Source organism: Arvicola amphibius, chromosome 4, assembly GCF_903992535.2.
Source record: "Arvicola amphibius chromosome 4, mArvAmp1.2, whole genome shotgun sequence".
NCBI classification, from domain to species: domain Eukaryota; kingdom Metazoa; phylum Chordata; class Mammalia; order Rodentia; family Cricetidae; genus Arvicola; species Arvicola amphibius.
The window spans coordinates 100329007-100349995 of record NC_052050.1 but is presented as its reverse complement, the minus strand read 5'-3'; the positions used below and the strand labels follow the sequence as shown (position 1 = coordinate 100349995).

The 20989-nt window shown below is 46.7% G+C and overlaps 1 protein-coding gene across 1 annotated transcript in view; it reads left to right on the top strand.

Annotated features, from left to right (window-relative positions):
* Cpped1 (calcineurin like phosphoesterase domain containing 1) overlaps positions 1-15528 on the top strand; it is a 109705-nt gene extending 94177 nt beyond the window's left edge. Inside the window, exon 4 of the mRNA XM_038325959.1 lies at positions 14115-15528. Coding sequence (XP_038181887.1) covers positions 14115-14341 — 227 coding nt within the window. The 3' untranslated portion in view covers positions 14342-15528. The remainder of the gene's footprint in view (positions 1-14114) is intronic.
* Positions 15529-20989: the final 5461 nt, after the last annotated feature.

Sequence of the window (20989 nt, the reverse complement as noted above, 5' to 3'; positions counted from 1 at the left end):
GCATCTCAGTCAGGGACTGGTTCTGCCCACAGTGAGCAGATCTTATCATCTCAGCTAATACAGTCCAGTGAATCCTCCACAGCAGTCCACAAAGCTCTCCCGGGTGATCTGGGAGGGCATATGTCAGGCTGAGAACACTAACCATTAGATTACCATTGGTAAAATGCAAACTGTCCCTGCGTGTGTACTGTCTCAGAATGAGCAGAGGACAGCTGTCCTTGAGGGTGTACCGTCTCAGAACGAGAAGAGGACAGCTGTCCTTGAGGGTGTACCGTCTCAGAACGAGAAGAGGACAGCTGTCCTTGAGGGTGTACCATCTCAGAACGAGCAGAGGACAGCTGTCCCTGTGGGTGTACCATCACCATCTCAGAACGAGCAGAGGACAGCTGTCCCCGAGGGTGTACCATCACCATCTCAGAACGAGCAGAGGAGTGGGCAGGCATTGGTTTGGTTACCCTGGCCTGGATTGTCTGAAAAAGCTTCATTGACAGCATCTTGCACTTGAACTCTGACTTTTGGCAATAGAACAGTTGAAGATTGTTTTCAGGTTTAATTTGTTTTCCTAAGAATTTCTTTATGAGTTTTTCAATAATGCAATTATTGGCATCTCTGGAAGGCATTTGAAAAGGAAAGAGGCGCCAGAGAACAGAGCAGAGGGCAGGCAGAAGACAGAGCTGCAGGAAGAGGGCCAGCTCTGAGGTACCGGGTGACTGCAGCACAGGGAGATACTGTATGACTATTAGGGGAATTCCATCCATTTCAGCCAATTATGTTGGTGGTGAGTAGCCCTGTGGGCATGGTTACCTCTGGATACGTGACCAGATAAAACTGAGGAAGGGGTTGTGTGCTCTCTTTTTGGGGGTGGTGAGAGCAGGAGAAAGCCTGTAGTTAGTCTCACCCTTGGGCAGAACGGCAGGACAACAGCAGCTGGTCAGCAGTGGCATCTGCCTTGTTCTGTATTTGTGAGTCTGTTTCCTGTTTTCTGCACTCCTTAATAAATTATATCTTCATGTGATGTCACAGAATAGGAGCCAGATAAGGGTCCTGAAGTGGGGCCTGATGCTTTTCTATAATTGATATGGCTGGGTATTTGCACTGGGGAAGGTGGCCCTATTCAGTCTTGTCCTTATTCATAGAGCACCACTTTGTGCCTGCTTTGTTGAGGCTGCCATTCAGACTAAAACACTCTCTGTAAACCTAAGTGTGGCCTCATGACCCAGTTGTGGAATTTAGCAAGCAAAGCTTCCCTACTAGAACTTAGATGTAATGTCCAGAAGCCCCATAGCTCTTTTATGTTGTTGAAGACAAAAGCTACAGTCTCAGAGTACTAAAACAGAAAGATAAAAGCCTGGATCTTAATGAAGCCTTCAAGTAGTTGCTCCCCCCTAACGTGGATGGCCCACCCGCCTCCCTTAGGGATCGGCAAATCACAGCTAAACATAGACACAGGCTTTAGTTAAGACTCCATGGCCTCTAACAGCTGAATATCATCCTGACACACTAGAGTCAGAGGACAGCCGACGGGAGTTCCCAGAGGGCACTCTGAAAATGAGAGGAAGCTCATGAACAGGTCCAAATAGGAGAATGAACCAGGAAGAGGACATTAGGGCGACCCCTCGTCCCTGTTCAAAGCCACTGTGCAACGGGCATTCCGGTGCGTAGGCCGTTGACGTGTTCTTTAAGGGACTCCTGGTAGTAGTTTCCCTTTCCACGGCTTTAAATCATAATGGACCTAGCCATGGTGCTCATAGTTGATGTCTATAGTCTTTGCTGGCTCCAGGCAGAGGCACTTGCTCCTGGCACATGTCCCTTTCACGTTCTGCGAGACTGTTCCCTTCATGGCTCACAGCCACCTCTGTCTACCTCCCTCTAGTATTTTTGGATGGATTTCCAATTTGATACATGAACATTGCATCAGTCAAAACAATCTTTTTAATGAGCCTCTTGTCCTGACAGCTGTGTTTAAGACAGGACATGGGAAGCGTATAGAAGTATAGAAAATTGTCCATTCTGGATTGAAGCCCTCACGCCTGCCCCATACTCCGTCTCTTTCCCAAGCTTGCTCACTTCTTTTAGAAATACAGAGAATGTTATGAATAGCAAGAAAGATGTAAATGAAGAATAAAAGATCTCCTGATCAGATAGTTGGAAGATGAGAAATATAATTATCAAGCAAGGATTCAATATGTGACTTGCAGCTTCCTGCCGTGCGATGCATCCCCCAGACCCCAGCTGCATGCCATTCACTTCTCACTTGACTTTCTCAGTGGCCCAGGGTGGTCAATGCTGAGCCTGCCTTCCAACTGAGGAGAGCACGGCCTGGAGATGTGGAAGCACGCACCATGTCACTCACCTTGACACCACAGAAGGGAGCGCAGAGTGTGCCTTCCTGGTACTGCTTCTCTGGCAGCCAAATACCGATATGAGTAAAAAAGAGAAACCTCTTGTATGGTCTCCCCAGGTTTTGAATGCCAAGCTCATTCAGAAGGAAGTCAACTTAAAAAGTCGAGCATCATCTGCTGTGGAGTAGAGGATTCAGGGGTGTGGCAGCAAGGCTGCAGGACTGTAATTAACCATGAAGTCCCATCCAGGGAGTGGTACTGGGTGTCAACCACACCTCCTGGGCAGTGGATTCACAGCAGCTGCACTCTGGGCTCTGGAGAGTAACTATTTCCCAGCACCACTGCTTACCCTGGAGCTGAAAACTTGCAGGCTGCAGGGGGCAGAGCAGACTGTGTGTGTGTGCAAAGGCTGGCATGGGAAATACCATACTACAAATAAGAACTCTGGTCCCTTACACTCACCCCAGGGATTCCTGTGATGGTGCTGACCTGAGCATCGTCATCCCACTCCTGTGGAGACTTACAGAAGAGCCTCCTGTGTGCTAGGTCAGCTGTACGTATCCTGCTCTCACTCTCCTCTGCTTCTCTGTCACCAAGACGCATGCGCCAATCCTCTGCTGGCTGCCATTAAAATGTGACTTGATTAATATTTAGATGAGGCAAGATGAGTATAATTTCCATACCTAATTCTTAGACAAAAAAAAATGGTGAGAAGTTCTTGAAAGAAAGAGAAGGAATCCCTGTAATTTATATAGAATGAGGTGACCTTGGGTGAAGGTCATTTTAGCAATTGGGTCATTCCTATCAAGAGGAGACCCAGAAAGGGAAGAGAAAAGAGAACGGTGAAGGAAGAGAAGGAGGAGTGGGGAGAGGAAGCCACTAAGAGGAGGCTTCCCAGGGAAGCCAGGTACTTTATGTCTCAGACCCAATATTCAAGTAGTTGCCTGATGTGACTAGTGCCAATGTGACATCTGGGTACACAGAGCACCCACCATAGAACCAGACTTCCAACCTCTAAAATCCTCAGTCAAGTGCCTCAGTCATGTAGAAGTGGAGCAGCTGGGTGGTGTGTGCCCCAAAACCAAGAGAATCTGTGCTCAAGAAGATCAGTGAATTGGAGCAAGGAGCTCCTCCCAATACCCAACCCACACCCCAACACCTGAAGTGTACCCTCCTGAGGGGGCACTAGCTGCCTAAGTCCCTGTGTCTGAGCAGTCCCGGGGGTGGGGGGGCTAAAAGACCCTTAAACCACCCACCTTCCATGATGACAGAGTGTTTATTAAAATACAAAAAGAGCATCTTAGCCTTAGGTTTTACAGATCAGCAGTAGAGTTTCCAGGGTAAGCAGGGGAGCTGGGAAGTAATTCCTCTTCAGGGTTTTAGGTAGCTCTGAAATGCGGCTGTGGGTCCTACGTGGAACACCTGAAAATGTATTTTTGAACATAGTCCACTAATTCACACATGCCTACATGGTGCACCCACTTGTGAAATCCGTATGCATTCATATAGTCCCGTCACCCCTAATGTATTCAGATGATCAGGAAAGAAGATATTGAACTCGCAAAGTGGGAAGAAAGGTTGAAGGGTATTTTCCTTCTGCCTCCTGTTTGTTGTTGTTGTTGTTGTTGTTTTGCCTTGACAGTCTACACTTTTTATATTTGCTTTCATTTCTAGTGGTCATCTGTTGTTCTTTTTATCTTTCTATCCAGAAATACAGTTAGGCTTACATTAAAGTTACTAGGATGTGGTAGGAAATGGCATGCCTTTGTCCTTTATTGGGATTTGTCCTGATCATTTACCCCATTGCTTTATTATTTTGATTGTTTTTGAGAGCTAGTGTGTGTGTGTGTGTGTGTGTGTGTGTGTGTGTGTGTGTGTGTAAAATACATACATTGCTGATCTATTTGACGTCTAATTGCATGCATCACACAAAAGCTAGCCTTTCCTGTGTGTCTGCTCTCTCCTATTGCCAGCCTAGTCACTTCCTTAGCAGTCACTCCACTGTCAACTCATGGAGATGGTCCTCTCTCTGTTTGCAGCTGCGTGCATGCGTGCATGTGTGTGCATGTGTGTGTGCAAGCCACAGTTTATTCATCTCTCTTGAGGCATGATTTGCTTTTGTAGGAGGTAAAGACAGCAGTGACAAAAGCTGAAACGGTAACAGGTTTCAGTCGTGTTTACTTGGGCCTAGCTGGGGAAATGCTAGTGGCCACGGAGCCCTTGGGCTTGTCACTGACTTCCTGTGGGTTGAACATGTCCTGCAGTCACAGCAGTGTGAGCTCATGAGGTCTAGCCAGTAACTGCGTTAGGTGCAGTCCCTAGAAGGACACTTTGGGACGAGGATTAGAGCTGGCTCTGGGGGATAGGAGAGTAAGGAAGTGAGACTACAGCAAAGCCAAGAAAGGTACGGTCTCACACATCATCTGACCCAGCTAGATCCTTGGGGGCCCCGTCCTGAGGCGGGGGCAGGCACCTAACCTATGTGTGGTCATCTATTTTAAGACTGTTAATGGGGAGTGGGGGGAGAGAATGTTAAGGAAGTTTAAATAACATGTCCTAAAGTTTGTTCACAGTGCCTGGACCACAGCAGGTCTCCGGTTACTATGGGAGTTAACTATTGTTGTAGCTCCAATTACCATAATTGGCTCCTTTTTCTGATAGCACTTTGAAATATTCTTATCCCATCATACAATTCAGTTATCAAAAGTTTATGCACACCGCTATTTGCTCTGCACTTTCTTTTCCCGTAAAGCAACCTTGTAACCTTCTTGCAGTTACCCCTGCATTTCCTCCCACCTCACCCCAACTCTAGAAATCTCGGCCACGGGTTATTTCTGTTCTGAACCGTTCATTTAAATGACTCCGTATAGCATGCTGCTTGAATGGGTGTGATTCCTTCAGACCCATCAAGGGAAGGGAACCTCCTGAGAAAAGTTGTTCTGCACCCTGAGCAGCCTGCCCTCCCAACAACAGAGAATGGACTTCGGCCTGTCCAGGAGCTATCATGGTGTCCACTAGAGAGGAAGACACCAGCCGTCAGCATGAGGATACCAGAGCGGCAGTCAACAGCAGTACCTGGATGTTCTAGGGAATAGGAACTTCGTATCCCTTCCTTGTGAGATTGCCACTGGAGAAATCCCTGTGGCCAGACTCACAACCTTGATGGGATTTTAGTTAGTTAAATTTTTCTGAAGAATAACTTGAATCTTTGAATTGTGTCAAGTTGGAAAAATAGCAATAAGACTACATTCCCATCAAAAAATGCTTACCCTCATACACCTCTTTAAATTTTATTGGATACCTTTACCCTTGTAAAAGGGCAAGGAAAAGGAAAGACATAAAGATCAAAGCCAAAGCAGTACCTGTTGGCAGGTGGTTATTGTTTTTAATTTGGCAAATCCCAGAAATCAACAAAAATAGTTATTAGTAAGTTATTTAGTACGGTCCCAAGACTGTAGAGCTAATAACAGGCAAAATTCAATTCTGTTCTTCATACTCTTAGCAATCAATTGTTAGGTGAACTTAATCTCCAGCACCACCAAGAGGAAAACAAAGCCCCCACCAGAGTAGCATGGTGTCCAAGAGGAGAACAGAAATTCCCAAGGGTAGCCCGAGGGTAGCGTGGTGTCCAAGAGGAGGACAGAAATTCCCGAGAGGAGCGTGGTGTCCCAGAGGAGAGCCAAAACTCTGTGAAGGCAGAAACGGTTTAAAAAGTGGGAAGGTAAGGCACATCCCTGGCTCTGCAGGCAGGCAATATGGCACGTACCAAAACTGATACACAGATTCAGTCAAAATTCTAGCAATTGTTCCTAAAATGGGGTCTAACTATGTAGCCCTGGCTGTTCTGGAATTTGTTATATTTACCAGACTAACCTCAAACTCACAGAGTTCTGCCTGCTCTCCGAGTGCTGGGATTAAAGGCATGTGCCACTAAGCTCAGCCAGTTTTATGTTTTATAAAAATTTCGAGGCTTGATTCTGTGTATATATTTCTACATTTCTCTAACATTCAATAGACCAGTTCATAGGGAGGAGGGTGATGCTTTGTTTATTTTTCAGTTCTGGGGTTAAACCCAGGACCTCTAGTTTGCTGAACAGATGTCTCCACTCTGGGCCTCCTGGATGTCTGTCCTTGTACAGGTGCTCCCATTTCCTGAAGGACCACTCTCCGTGAGCATCGTATGCTGTTCTCATAAGCTATATTCAGTATCACATGTATCATTTCCGTTAGCCTTGAGAAGCACAGAAACTTGCAGGTTTTGCAGAATCTTGATATCTTGGCTGAACCTCGGTAGACTGCTTATTTTTAAGAGTGTTTCTTCCTGCCTTGCCAAGGTTTTCCTCCTCCAGGTTTTCTTGGCTCACAGCTGTGCACCTAGGCTCACACCCCCCCCCTGCTTTCACATACAGAAGGGAAGGAGTGGTTGGCCGGGTCCACAAAGCTGACCTCCCTGCCCTGCTCTGGAAGGTGGAGGTCAATGGAGTTAGGACCTATTCTCAGAAGCTCTGTGGAAATGTCTGGGACCCCACGGGAGGGGTCCCCAGCTTGAGAGTGTTCAGGAGGGTTTAACCAATGAAAGGCTGAGTGTTGCAACTCTGCCTCCCTGCTTCTGGCAAGAAGCCAGGTGTGGGGTAGACAGGTTGGGGGGGGGGGGACACTTTGCTGAAATCATTTCCGCCCTTCCCCCGCCAAGGTCCATCTTGCCGTGGCCCAGCTCTTCCGTGCCCTGTCCTCCAGCACAACCGATGCCTGTTGAGTCTGCTGCTGTGTCCCACACAGACTTCCACTCCCACTCCCAGCCCTCCTGGAAAACACTGGGAAAAGCTTCTTTCCCACGCCAGTGTCAGCACGGTTAAAGTGCTGGGGAAACATTCCGAGGCCTCCCAGGAGACCGGTGAGCCTCTGTCCAATCCCATGGTTCCTGAAGCCCTCCTTGACCCTCTGACTTTTCGGGCCAGGCATTGCTGGTTAAGAGCCTGGGCTGGGACCACACACTGCCAATCACAATTCAGTTAACCTGAGTTAGCCAAATGCTGGATGTTTCAAGATTTCCCTTTTCTTATCTGTAAAACTATGCATCCTTCCCTCCTTAGGGAAAGGTGGGGATGTAAATTAAAAGCCAGTTGCATGCCCACAGCAGTGTCTGGCAGCATTGTTTCTACAGTGTCTTCCCTCAGATGCCAGATCAGGATGGAGAGCTAGAAGTGTAGGTGTGTTCTGGCCAATCCACAGTCTCCAGGAAGCCGTGTGCGGATTCATCTCTGTGGCCTTTAGCATTTTGAACATACCCTAAACCAGCCTGAGCCAGATCTGTGTCTGAGCTGTGTACCCCCAAGCAAGCCACCTGACCTTATTCTGTGTCTTCCTTCCTTTGCATGCTGGGTAATTTCTTCCCTGTGGGAACTAATGCGTGTGCAAAGTGCCCCACTCAGTAGATGGAGCGTGCTCAGTGCTTTCTCCCGCCGCTGTCAAGAGTAGTGCCCTCCATTGCTCCCTGGCCACATGTGAACCTTGCACAGTTGTCGGGAAGGTCACCCCAGTGTCCTGTTGTGCATTATCAACATGTGGCTTCAAGAGCGGTGTTGGCCTCAGGCTGAGGGGAGAAACTGCCTCCTGCCTTCCCTGAGAGCCTGTAGTTAACCACCGCCAGTCATCCCCACATGCCCCGACGGGAAGATGAGAAGTGTAGACTTCCCAGACTGGAAACCCATGGAGCCCTTGCGTTCAGAAGCCAGAGTGGGCTCACAGTCGTAGCTCTACACCAGAACCCTGACTGCCTGCTGAGGAAACCCTATTTCTTGTGAGGTTATAGATGTGTACTGTTTTCTGCTGCCCCACACCGCTCACACCTTCCTTTATTACCCCCCTCCGCCTTTGTGAGTTAGAGTTTCCCTCACCACTGAGGAAGAATAAATCAAGTGTGCTTGGAGATTTACGTAGTTTTCACTGCTTCAGCTAGCAGTATACAGTGGCATCGCATGTTCATTAATATATACTCAGCACAGAATAAAAACGAGAACTGTCCAGTTAGAACCCGGCACACTTCAGACCTAAGTCAGAAGCACCCCAGTTTTTCCCGCCACCCACCATTCAGACCAGAATTGTGTGTTGCAGCTCACTTCTGTGACTTATGGCACGTTTCCAATATTAGGATATTAAATTATATGGAGATTGTATCCCAGTCCTCTGATTAATTCCAAATGAATTTGAGTCAGGGCAACTTTAAAAGTAGCTTTTTTGTCTCTTTATGACTTAATGCCATGGAGCAATAAATGGGCAGTGACAGCTACACTCAAGGCCTGAAGATGCAGGGGTGGCCTTCACTGGGAATCCTTTCCCTTGCAGTGATTTTAAGAGAGCCATTCATAACTCAAAATCAGTTTATCCATAATTCTCAACTAAGGAAGCACAGAAGCATGTCAACCACAGATGACTGAAGAACGGGTGGCCTGGCTCTTCTGCCTGACTCCTGGAAACCCCGTGACCATCAGTGCCACACCACGGAAGCCGTGACATATCAGTGTGCATTGTGTATGGCCAGTCAATGCTCAGAAGCTGCTTGAGCCAAGGCAGTGAAACTTCTGACGAGGCTTCACAGCTATAGGCGTGAACATGATATGCACATTGCAGAGTTCAGATGCCAGCCCAGAGCTGGGCCCCAGGCCAGCAGTGAGCAGCTGGGCCTGCCCTAGAGAAAGGCTGTCCAGAGGCAAGGCCAGGCAGGAAGCTTGTTAACCCTCCCTGCTTCTCCCCAGATGTCTGTCCTGCCCATGGATGTGCTATTGATAGCATCCACCTTAGGTAAGGAGTCAGCCACAGAGGACGGAAATGTGCCCACGCTCCCCCAAAAATTGAACCTCAGTCTGCAAGTATCTGAGATCTGGCTCTGAGTTGGTTTCTTAACCTCACTGGGCCCCACTGTTCTCATTTGGGCCATTGGGAGGAAGCACCAGGATGAAGGACAAGAGGACTCTACAGCACTCCCCCATCCTTAGCGAGGCCATGCAAAAAAAGCATGTTCCAATTCAAAATGCTTAGAGTCAGAGAGAGACCCAGAATTTCCCACTGGCCACCCACACAGGGCTTCCTGCAGATCCAGTTCTGGTCTGCAGAAGCTCCGCCATTGCCTATGGTATCTCATCCTTCCTGTGTCTGGTTTCTCGGCCAGCCAGGAGACCCAGAGCTGCTGAGAGCACCATCTGAGTCCAGGAAGGAAGGGTTCTATCTGGCTGCTTTTAGAAAGACTACAACCTCCTTCCAGACCCTTCCTTTGTAAACATCACATTGCCATTGCTTGATTTCTTACTCAGGCCCCCAAAGTATTAGTTCCTTGTTATCACGAGGGGATCTCTTTGCTTACTGACTGCTTATTTCTAATCCTCTTTAGGTATCTTTTCTCTGCAAAGGATTCTCATTTGGTCATTTTTTTTTGTCTTTGGACACTAATAGTAAATGGTGAACCCTAAGAGTGTTGGGGGTGTGGCAGAAAGGGGACATACATGTTGCAGAACAGATGACTGAAGTCCAGTAAGTTCTGTTCTGAAAGTCCCATGGGCCCCTTGGCCAGTCAAGGCCCCTGCTCCCCTCTCTGTGAATCCCAAGGAAAATGGCTTGACACTTCAGCAAAAATGAGTCTAGCTAACCACTGCTATTGTGAGGTCTTCTCAAAATCACCAGGCATTTCTGCTACAAAAATCAGTGCTGTTTACAACTGTGAGTTAGACGTAGAGTCATATTTCATTAACATTTAGCACACACAAAGAACCCTGCCGAGCCTGTTCTCTGCAGCTCCTGAGAGTTTCCAGGGCAATGGAACTTCAGATCCCAACAGCCTTCAGACTCAGGTCTGGCAGTTGGGAGCATTTGGTTCTCTGTGTGTAGTGAAGACCCTTCAGGTACCTAACCTGGGGGTCCTGCTACAGCTCTGAGTGGTTCACCCTGGTGTGACAGCACCTGCCCTTGTTTGGGCCATCTGGCCACCACTATCACGTTCACGTGTCCTGACCCACAGATCAGTCACGTTCACTCCTGACCCACAGATCAGTCACGTTCACCGTAAGTACTGACTACAGCGGTGCTTCTCCACCTAAGGCTCCTTGTGGTGTGCTGACCCCAACCACAGAGTTATTTCTGTTGTACTTCGCAGTTATCATCTTGATACTGTTATAGATCATAATATAAACACGTTTAGAGACAAAGGTTTGTCCAAGGGGTCACCACCCACAGGTTGGAACAGCTCATCTACAGGGATGAGAAAGGGAGAGAGATCCCCTTGCTAAGAACCCCTTACAATACCAGCAGATATGAACCACTTCCGTTCTAAATACATATTCAGAAGCCTGCCCCATCTAGAAGTTTGCTATGCACGTATACCTCCCATCTAAAAAGATCCACTGGGAAGTTCCAGGAATAAACAGTCTATATAAATTGTAAATTCTGCGCTGTTCTGAATAGCATGTCCTCTGTCTGCCCCAGATTGTCCTTTAGTTCAGTATCCACACTATATATGATGTCCACGCATTTAGTATATAGCAGCCTTCTCGGGTATCACGCTGGCTGTCACAATATCACAGTTTGCTTACTAGACCCTAAGTGCAAGATTGGCAATAAGGCAGAACATGCAGAAAGACAGATGGACTCCATTGTGTGGCAATGCCTCAGTGGGACATAGAAATGCATAAAGTTCATGGGGTTAGTATACACGGAGGAAGCATGGTATTTATGGCATATGTATACATTGGGGAAGCATGGTATTGATGGCATATGTATACATGGATGAAGCATGATATCCATGGCATGTGTACACATGGGGGAAGCATGATATCCATAGCATGTGTACACATGCGGGAAGCATGGTATTTATGACATGTGTATACATGGGTGAAGCATTGTATTCATGGCATGTGTACACATGGGGGAAGCATGATATCCATAGCATGTGTACACATGGGGGAAGCATGGTATTTATGACATGTGTATACATGGGTGAAGCATTGTATTCATGGCATCTGTACACACAGGGAAGCATAGCATTCATGGCATATGTATACATGGGGAAGCATGGTGTTTGTGCCATCTGCATACATAGGGAAAGCATGGAATTCCTGGGGCCGGTACAGCCAGTTTCAGGCATCTACTGGGGGCTATGACGATCTTGTTCATGGGTAAGGGGGGCATCTGTGTACAATGAAACCAGCACCTGTAAAGAAACATTACAGACAGTTACATATGCACACACACAGCACACAGCTTTGGTCCCTTCTCTGAGACCATCTGAAGTCAAGTGTTCCAGCTTCCTGTCCTTCCCATAAATTGTTTTTTTCCTAACTGCAATCCACATTATACAATTCTGCCTTTCAAAGTAAAATTCAGTGGTTTAAATATTTTCAAGAGGTTCTGCAGCATCACTAGTGTCTGGGAGCTGGCCAGTTTTATTTACCATTTCACAGAGAATCCATGTCCTCAGCATCAGCCCCTACTCCTGTCAGCCTGTGCCAGGGATCCACTGTTGGCACCTAACTCCTCTTACTCCAGACATTCCGTATGACGGGGTCTTCTGTCTGATGGCCGTTTGTCTGGCTCTCTCACCCAGCTTAATGTTTTCATAACATTGTAGCCGGTGTTTATACTTTGTTCCTTTATGTGACTGGCTACTGTTCCATCATATGGATGGACATTTAGTGCGGTTCTCATGCTCAGCCATCAGCGGAGATGTGTGCTGTCATTTCTCTTGGGTCTTTCTCTAGAGCGAGGTCTCTGGGTAGTGTTATCTAGATGACTGCATGAGAACTGCCATATCTGGGAAGGCATGTGAGTGCTCGCTGCTTTCTCTGTGTTTTATATAGACACCCTGCTGCGTGTGACATCGCTTGGTCTCACTTTTAGCAGTGGAAACTATAGATATTTAAATCAACAATTAGTAGTCGCCAAAGTGGTGCGTCAGGATTCACATACCAGTGTTCCTCTTTTCCGGTCTTCTCGTCCCTTGCTGAACTGTTTCTCTTGGTGATTTGTAAGTACAGATTTTGGAAATGAAGAAGTCTGATTCCCCCCCCACACACACACACACATTCTAGACATGTCTTTTGTTTACCCTCAAATGTCAGGTGAGCTTAGGTATGGGATTTGAGGTTCCTGGCTCCTGCTCTCAGGGGAGGCCGGTCCTTTGGTCTGAAGTCGTCTGGTGTGACTGTGGCACCACGCCGTCCTTCTAAGGGTGTTTCCTTCCCTCCTCTGATGTGCCAGTTTTATCGTGCTATGTATCAGTGTGGGGATCGTTGTTTCCTCCGCGACAGTTTCTCTGAGGACCCATGTCTTCAACCTTCCTTGGAAACTTTCAGCTAAAATTCTTGTTCTTTTATGATGTAGGTGGGTCTTCTATCAATCTGTTGATTTCATTGGATAATTAATAAAGAAAACTGCTTGGCCTAATAGGTTAGAAAATAGGTGGGTGGAGTAGACAGAACAGGAAAAAGGAAGTGAGTTAGATGGATCAGACAATTGCCCTGCCTTTACAACGAGATGCCATGAAGCCAGCCACCAGGCCAGAGATGCTGAGTATTTCCCGGTAAGACACCATTCATGGTGTTACACAGATTATTAGATATGGGTTAATCAAGATGTGAGTAAGAGGCTGAAAATAATGGGCCAGGCAGTGTTTAAAAGAATACAGTTTCTGTGTAATTATTTTGGATAAAGCTAGCCGGTGGTTGGGAGCCGGGCGGTGGGGAGCCGGCCCGCAGCTCATCACTACACTTTACTGCATCATTCCCTCCTTTCTCCTTTCCAGTTCTGTTCCCAATCTCCCAAACACCTGTTTAGTTCTCCCGGTTTCATGTTCACTACTTTGTATCCAGTGTGTCCTCTGATTTGTTGCCTTGATTCTTTTCTTCTGTTTGCTCATTTATTCTTTGATTGCTTCCTAGTAGAATTTACTCCTTTTGTTTTGTTGGGGATTTTAGTGGAACTTTCCATGTTACACTGTTCCTGAGTTTTCACTGCTTCCCATTATTCAATTTTTGTTTGTTTTCCATCAAAGGGTCTTAGTTTTATGGCTGTTGGTCTTTCTGAAGAACTCTGATATATAAAAGATATTTAATACTTGCTAGGCCCTTTCTTCTAATTAATCCTAGAGTGAACTCCTGCCCCTAACTAAGGTATCTGGGCTGCCTTACTTAACAAGAAGTTTCTTCAAGGGCTGGAAGCTGTTTCTTCTGATTCGGTGCATGATCAGGACTTTCTGTTTGGGTTCCAGCATCACACTCCCTGTCTGGTGGTTTTGGCTACCCCTCCAGCACGCAAACACACACACACACACACACACACACACACACACACACACCCTCCTTCACATCTGACTTCTTCATCACCATTTGGAGATAACACTGTAAAATCTGGAAACGAAGCCCGAATCTGCTGTCCTTTCTAGAACTTCAAGTTGTGATGTTCAAGCTCAGAGGTACACTGGAGAACTCCTAGGTACATGTGTTCACAAGCATGCATGCAATGAGAATCACACTTGGGGCTCCCATGTACTAATGTATTGACTTACATGCTCTACTACTAAGCTCCACTCCCAGCCCTGTGACCATTTGGTATCACGTTAAGGAACTTTGTGAACTCATCATTCATGACCCCTATGAAAAGTTCAATTAATGCATTCTCCAACAGTTAGCATTAATGGCAATATCATTCACAGAATCAAACCTTGGTGCCAACGGGTAACCTACATGGAAGTCCTAGGCCCTCCTAACATCTTTCCCTCCCCTGCAGGTATCAGAGCTGTATTCTCCGGTCACTACCACAGGAATGCTGGGGGAACCTACCAGGACCTTGACATGGTGGTTTCATCGGCCATCGGATGCCAACTAGGCAAAGACACCCATGGGCTCCGCGCAGTGGTCGTCACTGCTGAGAAAATTGTTCATCGTTACTACAGCTTAGATGAGCTGAGTCGAGGAGGAATTGACGACGACCTGAAGGAGCTGATGAAGGAGTGACTCCCCACCTGGCCCACCCAGTTTCCATGCCCATGACCTTTCACCTTGCCAGAATGTTCACAGCCCCTCATAGCAATGTTTGAGTAGACAGGCGGGTTTATAAATGAATGTCCTTTTATGTAAATCAAAGTACAGGGTCCCATTCTCAATTGTATTCAAAAGGGGGCTGTCATCCCGTTACAAAGCCATATTTTCTGATTATGGTGTGAGACTCTCCTCATTGTGCAGCTTTCACGCTGCCCTCAAATCCCACTGTTTCTGACACCTCCTGCCCTCAATCCCAGCTCAGTACCCACGTGTGATATTTAATAATTCCTCAAACAAACTGCATCTGCTCTTGCTACATTGTGATCCTGACTCCCAGAGCACTGGGGAAACAAAGGCCCATCCTTCCTTCCTGGCAGACCAAACGGTACCATTCCGTCCCGGGCCCACAGATTCCTCATAGCCACCACTGGCTGTTACTGCTGATGGTATGAACACGGGTGATTCATGTGAGGGTGTGTTTGCTTTTCTGGTGACAGACATCACCTCTATGTACAAACTCAGCTGACCAAAACAGAGAATGCAGCATGAAGGCCCTGGACAGCCCACGCATCTGCCCTGTTTCTATCCTTCTGCTGCAGGCAGCCACAGTATTATCCAATCACAATGGACCTCTTGGGGAAACTGCATGTGCTGCGGACTCCCGAGAACAACACAGAACTCACTGGGCAAACTACACCATGCTAAGGGCCACTGACATACAACACTCGAATAAAAAAAAAAAAAAAAGAGTTACTTAAAATTCTTTGCACTGTGGGATCTGCTGTGCCGCCTCCTCTGGGAGCTCTGCCTGTCTGACTCTCCCTCCGTTTATCTTCAGGCCTGATGCTGAAGTAACCTGGGCTCTGTATCCTGCTGCCGAGGTTTTACAGTGTCCTGCAGTGGCGCAGGGGAATCCTAAACCAACTTTAAAAACTCACTGGTTATACATGAACTGCGAAGCCCATTAAATTAAAAAAAAACTTTCTCGTTAAAAAGTTTTAGTCAATGTAGCAAAACTGTGAGAAATTAAATAAAAAGATAATTGGATATGTAAATTCATTTGGAACAAAAGATACAAGAAGTTAATTATGTTACAGATTGGTGACACGCCAGAGCTCATTGTTAGGTAGTGCAAGAAAATTAAAATTTTCAAACCAGAATGATCTTGTAGTGCTTGGCTATGTTCCCTGTTTGTTTTCCTTTTTCTCTGTAGCAGAATGTAAGAGGCCAGGGGAGGAGTTGGATGAGGCGTAACTAAGAGTCCAATTGTTCCAGGAGTGAATACTGCACTCAGAACGTGTGGGCTTGACTCCATGATATGAGAAAGTTTAATTACAGTGGGCTGAAAGCCTGCCCTATGTCCAAGATCCATATGGAGAATGCAGCCCCAGAGTGGGCACAGACTGTGGTATAAAGCAAACCATGTAAATTGAAGAGCTAGTTCAGAAACCTGTGACTATGCTAGAGAAAGAATGGCATGGCATTTCCAGTGTTCAGTGGAGCAGCTACATCACGGTGGGACCCCCTGCCATGGGGAACAGAAATGAGTATCCATCTAACTCAGATGACATCCACATTCCGTTCACTCATGTGCCTTAAAAATACCCCACTAAGCTGCCTTTTTGTCTTAGTGACAGTGTCCTTTGCTTTACAGAAGCTGCTCAGCTTCAGGAGGTCCCATTTATTCAATGTTGCCCTTAATGTCTGTGCTGCTGGGGCTATACGTGGGAAGCGGTCTCCTGTCCCCAAATGTTGTAGAGTACTTCCCACTTTCTCCTCTAACAGGTTCAGTGTGTTCAGATTGATATTGAGGTCTTTAATCCATTTGGACTTGAGTTTTGTGCATGGTGATAGACACGGATCTACTTTCATTCTTCTACAGGTTGACATCCAGTTATGCCAGCACCATTTGTTGAAGATGCTTTCTTCCATTGTGTGCTTTTAGCTCCTTTATCAAAAATCAGGTGTTCATAGGTTTGTGGGTTAAGATCTGGGTCTTCTATTCGATTCCATTGGTCGACTTCTCTATTTTTATGCCAATACCAAGCTGTTTTCAATACTGTAGCTCTGTAATAGAGTTTGAAGTCAGGGATGGTAATGCCTCCAGAAGTTCCTTTATTGTATAAGATTGTTTTGGCTATCCTGGGTTTCTTGTTCTTCCATATAAAGTTGATTATTGTCCTCTCAAGATCTTCACCAACCCCACAACAGACAAAGGTCTGATCTCCAAAATATATAAGGAACTCAAGAGACTAGACTTTAAAATGCTAATTAACCCAATTAAAAAATGGGGCACTGAACTGGGCGGTGGTGGCGCACGCCTTTAATCCCAGCACTCGGGAGGCAGAGGCAGGCGGATCTCTGAGTTCGAGGCCAGCCTGGTCTACAAGAGCTAGTTCCAGGACAGGCTCTAGAAACTACAGGGAAACCCTGTCTCGAAAAACCAAAAAAAAAAAAAAAAAAATGGGGCACTGAACTGAACAGAGAATTCTCAACAGAAGAAGTTCGAATGGCCAAAAGACACTTAAGGGCATGCTCAACCTCCTTAGCAATCAGGGAAATGCAAATCAAAACAACGTTAAGATACCATCTTACACCTGTCAGAATGGCTAAAATCAAAAACACCAATGATAGCCTTTGCTGGAGAGGATGTGGAGTAAGTGGTACACTCATCCATTGCTGGTGGGAATGCAAAGTTGTGCAACCGCTTTGGAAAGCAGTGTGGAGGTTTCTCAGGAAATTTGGGATCCACCTACCCCAGGACCCAGCAATCCCACTCTTGGGAATTTACCCAAGAGATGCCCAATCATATTACAAAAGCATCTGTTCAACTATGTTTATAGCAGCATTATTTGTAATAGCCAGAACCTGGAAACAACCTAGATGCCCTTCAGTGGAAGAATGGATGAAGAAAGTGTGGAATATATACATATTAGAGTACTACTCGGCGGTAAAAAACAATGACATCTTGAATTTTGCATGCAAATGGAGGGAAATAGAAAACACCATCCTGAGTGAGGTAACCCAGGCCCAAAAAGATGAACATGGGATGTACTCACTCATAATTGGGTTCTAGCCATAAATAAAGGACATCGAGCCTATAATTCGTAAAAATCCTAGAGAAGCTATATAAGAAGGTGAACCCAAAGAAAAACATATAGTTATCCTCCTGGATACTGGAAGTAGACAAGATTGCCGGACAAAAAATGGGAACATAGGGGTGAGGTGGGATGGGGGGAGGGGGGATGGGGCGAGAAAAGTGTGAAGTGGAGGATGGGAAGAGCTTGGGGGAATAGGATGGTTGGGATATAGGAAGGGTGGATATGGGAACAAGGAATTATATATCTTACTTAAGGGAGCTATTCTAGGGTTGGCAGAGCTTGACTCTAGAGGGGTTCCCAGGTGTCCAGGAAGACGCCCCCAGCTAGGTCCTTGGGCAGCTGAGGAGAGGGTGCCAGAAATGTCCAGATCCTATTGCCATACTCATGAATATCTTGCATATCACCATAGAACCTTCACCTGGCATTGGATGGAGAAAATGACAGAGCCCCACATAGGAGCACCGGACTGAGCTCCCAAGGTCCCGATGAGGAGCAAAAGGAGGGAGATCATGAGCAAGGAAGTCAGGACCGTGAGGAGTGCGTTTACCCATTGAGACGGTGGGACAGACGGGAGACCACCAAGTCCAGTTGGAATGGAACTGATGGAACAGGGGACCAAACCGGGCTCTCTGAATGTGGCTGATGGTGGAGGAGGACTGAGAAACCAAGGACAACGGCAATGAATGTGAACTCTACAGCATGGACGGGCTCACTGTGAGCCTTAACCTTCACCTGGCGATGGATGGAGATAGAGACAGAGCCCCACATTGGAGCACAGGACTGAGCTCCCAAAGTTCTGATGAGGAGCAGAAGGAGAGAGATCATGAGAAAGAAAGTCAGAACCATGAGGGATGTGTTCACCCACTGAGACGGCAGGACAGAACTAATGGGAGACCACCAAGTCCACTTGGAATGGGACTGATGGAACATGCGATCAAATCGGACTCTCTGAAAGTGGCTGATGGTGGAGGCTGACCGAGAAGCCAAGGACAATGGCGATGGGCTTGGTCTCTACGACATGGACGGGCTCTGTCAGTTTGGTTGCTCACCTTCCTGGACCTGGAGGGAGTTGGGAGGACCTTAGACTCAACATAGTGTAGAGAACCCTGATGGCTCTTTGGCCTGGAGAGGGAGGGAGTGGGGGTATGGGTGGAGGGGAGGGGAGGGAAGGGGGAGGAGGAGGGGAGGAGATGGCAATTTTTAATAAAAAATAAATAAACTGGAAAAAAAATACCCCACTAAAAGAAAAAGTAATAAAGACTTCCCACATGCACGTGCTGAAATTTTGAATGTTCCTTGGGTGTCTCTGATGCTTTGGCTCAGAAAAGCCCAGGCTGGTTCCACGGCACCAGCCCATCCATGGGCATGAAGGGACAGGCATTTGTCCAGCTCGGTCCCCTGGCAGGACGTGCTGCATCAGATTCCTTCCTGCTGCTGTGGTTTTGATTTGGATGTGGCTGGTCCTCAGATGATTCCAGACTTAGAAGTTTGATCCTCATCATGAAGGTGATACAAGACCCTAGTAGGTAGCTCTTAAGTCATTCTTGGGCCCCAGTTGCTCTCTGGCTTCCTATCTTACAGAGTGATATCTGGCCATTGTGATGTCATCTACCAAGAAGCCCTTGACAGAGCCACCATACCTGCCCTTGAAGGCCCAGAAAAATGACATCAACCTCTTTGCTTTATGAAGTGTCTAGCCTCATGTAGCTCATTATAGTAACAACTAGTACACTCTTTGCTTATACTTACCACCCCATGTATTTAAAACTGTCAGTGCTCCCTCCCTTCCCATAAGTTGTATTAATTAGAAAGTCAAGGGGCCACTAAAGAGGAGAATTATTTAAAGTGGTTGCAAATTGGATTTTCAAGGCTGAGGAGGGAGTTTGTGGATGAGGTTGGGCTGGGTGACCATCATCTTAACTGCATTTTTTACAGGTTGTGGAGGGGTTAAGGTAGGTGAACCGTGTGGCTAGCAAACACAACACACTGCATATCTTAAACATCTGCCTAGCTGTGGATGGAAAACTACAAATCAGAAGACTGGGTGAAAGGCAAAACAAATGCCTAGAACCACCCGTCTCACAGCTGTAGATGCTGCAAACGTGGCCTAGAACCACCTGTCTCACAGCTGTAGATGCTGCACACGTGGCTCAGGACTACCTGTCCCACAGCTGTAGAAGCTGCTGCACAGGTTGCCTAGGACCATCTGTCTCACAGCTGGTTCTGAAGCAGAGTCTAGCAAATAGCAGCAAAAGCATGGTTTGCCTGCACTTGAACTCTCTGTTCTACCCACTGAGCAGCCCCTGCCACAGCTCTGCAGTCACAGAGAAGCATGGTATTGCCCTGTACAGGGAGCAGCCACTGCTCATGCTCTCTGCAGTCGACACCGAGGCAGGAGGGGAGACTTACACAGCCCAACCATAGCAACTTGACTGCACAGGCCAAAAAACCACTTGACTGGTGGTTTTTTTTTCATACATAACTACAAAAATGCTGCTTTTGTCATCAAGAGGTGTGTGTGTGTATGTGTGTATGTGTGTGTATGTATATGTGTGTGTATGTGCAAATGTTTTGGAATAATCACAGCATTTTTTCAAAACATCTTCTGCTGACTGGGTTCACTTTCTTTCAGTAAGTTTCTGTTTAATTATTTTAAAACTTGGTGGCTTCACAGTGCTTACTAAGTCTTCCCTGTGTGTTTTCAGTAAATCAATTTAATCAAATAATGATGTGACCTTTCATTATTCCATCAGGCATCTTTAACAGTAATCTTCCTCATTTTGAGGGCTTCAGCATAAAGTCCTTATTGAGGTATCAGGCCCCACTCTTATGTCCCATGTCTGCCTCTTAAGTCTGTCTTGGAGCAGCTTTGCTTGCGCCCCTAATATCCAGGTCTTCACACTGGCTCTCAAGAGGCTAATATGTCCTCCCTGTTCAGCAGTCACCCTGAGAGTGTTCTTCCTGTGCCACACAGCCGAGTCTCCTATTTGTTTTTGTTTGTTTGTATGTTTTTTGTACTATACTAAGAAATGTGCTTGATTGACAGCCAAAAGATCATTAAAAGTCACCTCCACCAGGATGCTAGCCACAGGACACCAGGATCATTCCTGTTACTTGCCACCCTGTTCCCAGTGGCCAGCACTGCACCTGAAGGTGTACCATGGCCCAGCTGCTCACAGAATAACGTGAGAGAGCAAAGCTGATGTGATCATGTGAATGTAACTGATACCCCCCCATCTCATAGGAAGTGGCACTGTTAGGAGGTGTGGCTTTGTTAGAGTGGCCTTGTGGGAAGAAGTGTGTCACTATGCATGAAGACTTTGAGGTTTTCTATGCTCAGGATATGGCCCAGGTCTCAGTCAACTTCCCGTTGTCTGAGAGATGTAGCTCTCTCAGCCTGCTCCCACCATGATGATAGTGAACTGAACCTCTGAACTGTAAAAGAGTCACCCCAATTAAATGTTTTCTTTATAAGGGTTACTGTGGTCATGGTGTCTCTTCACAGCAACTAAGGAAGCTA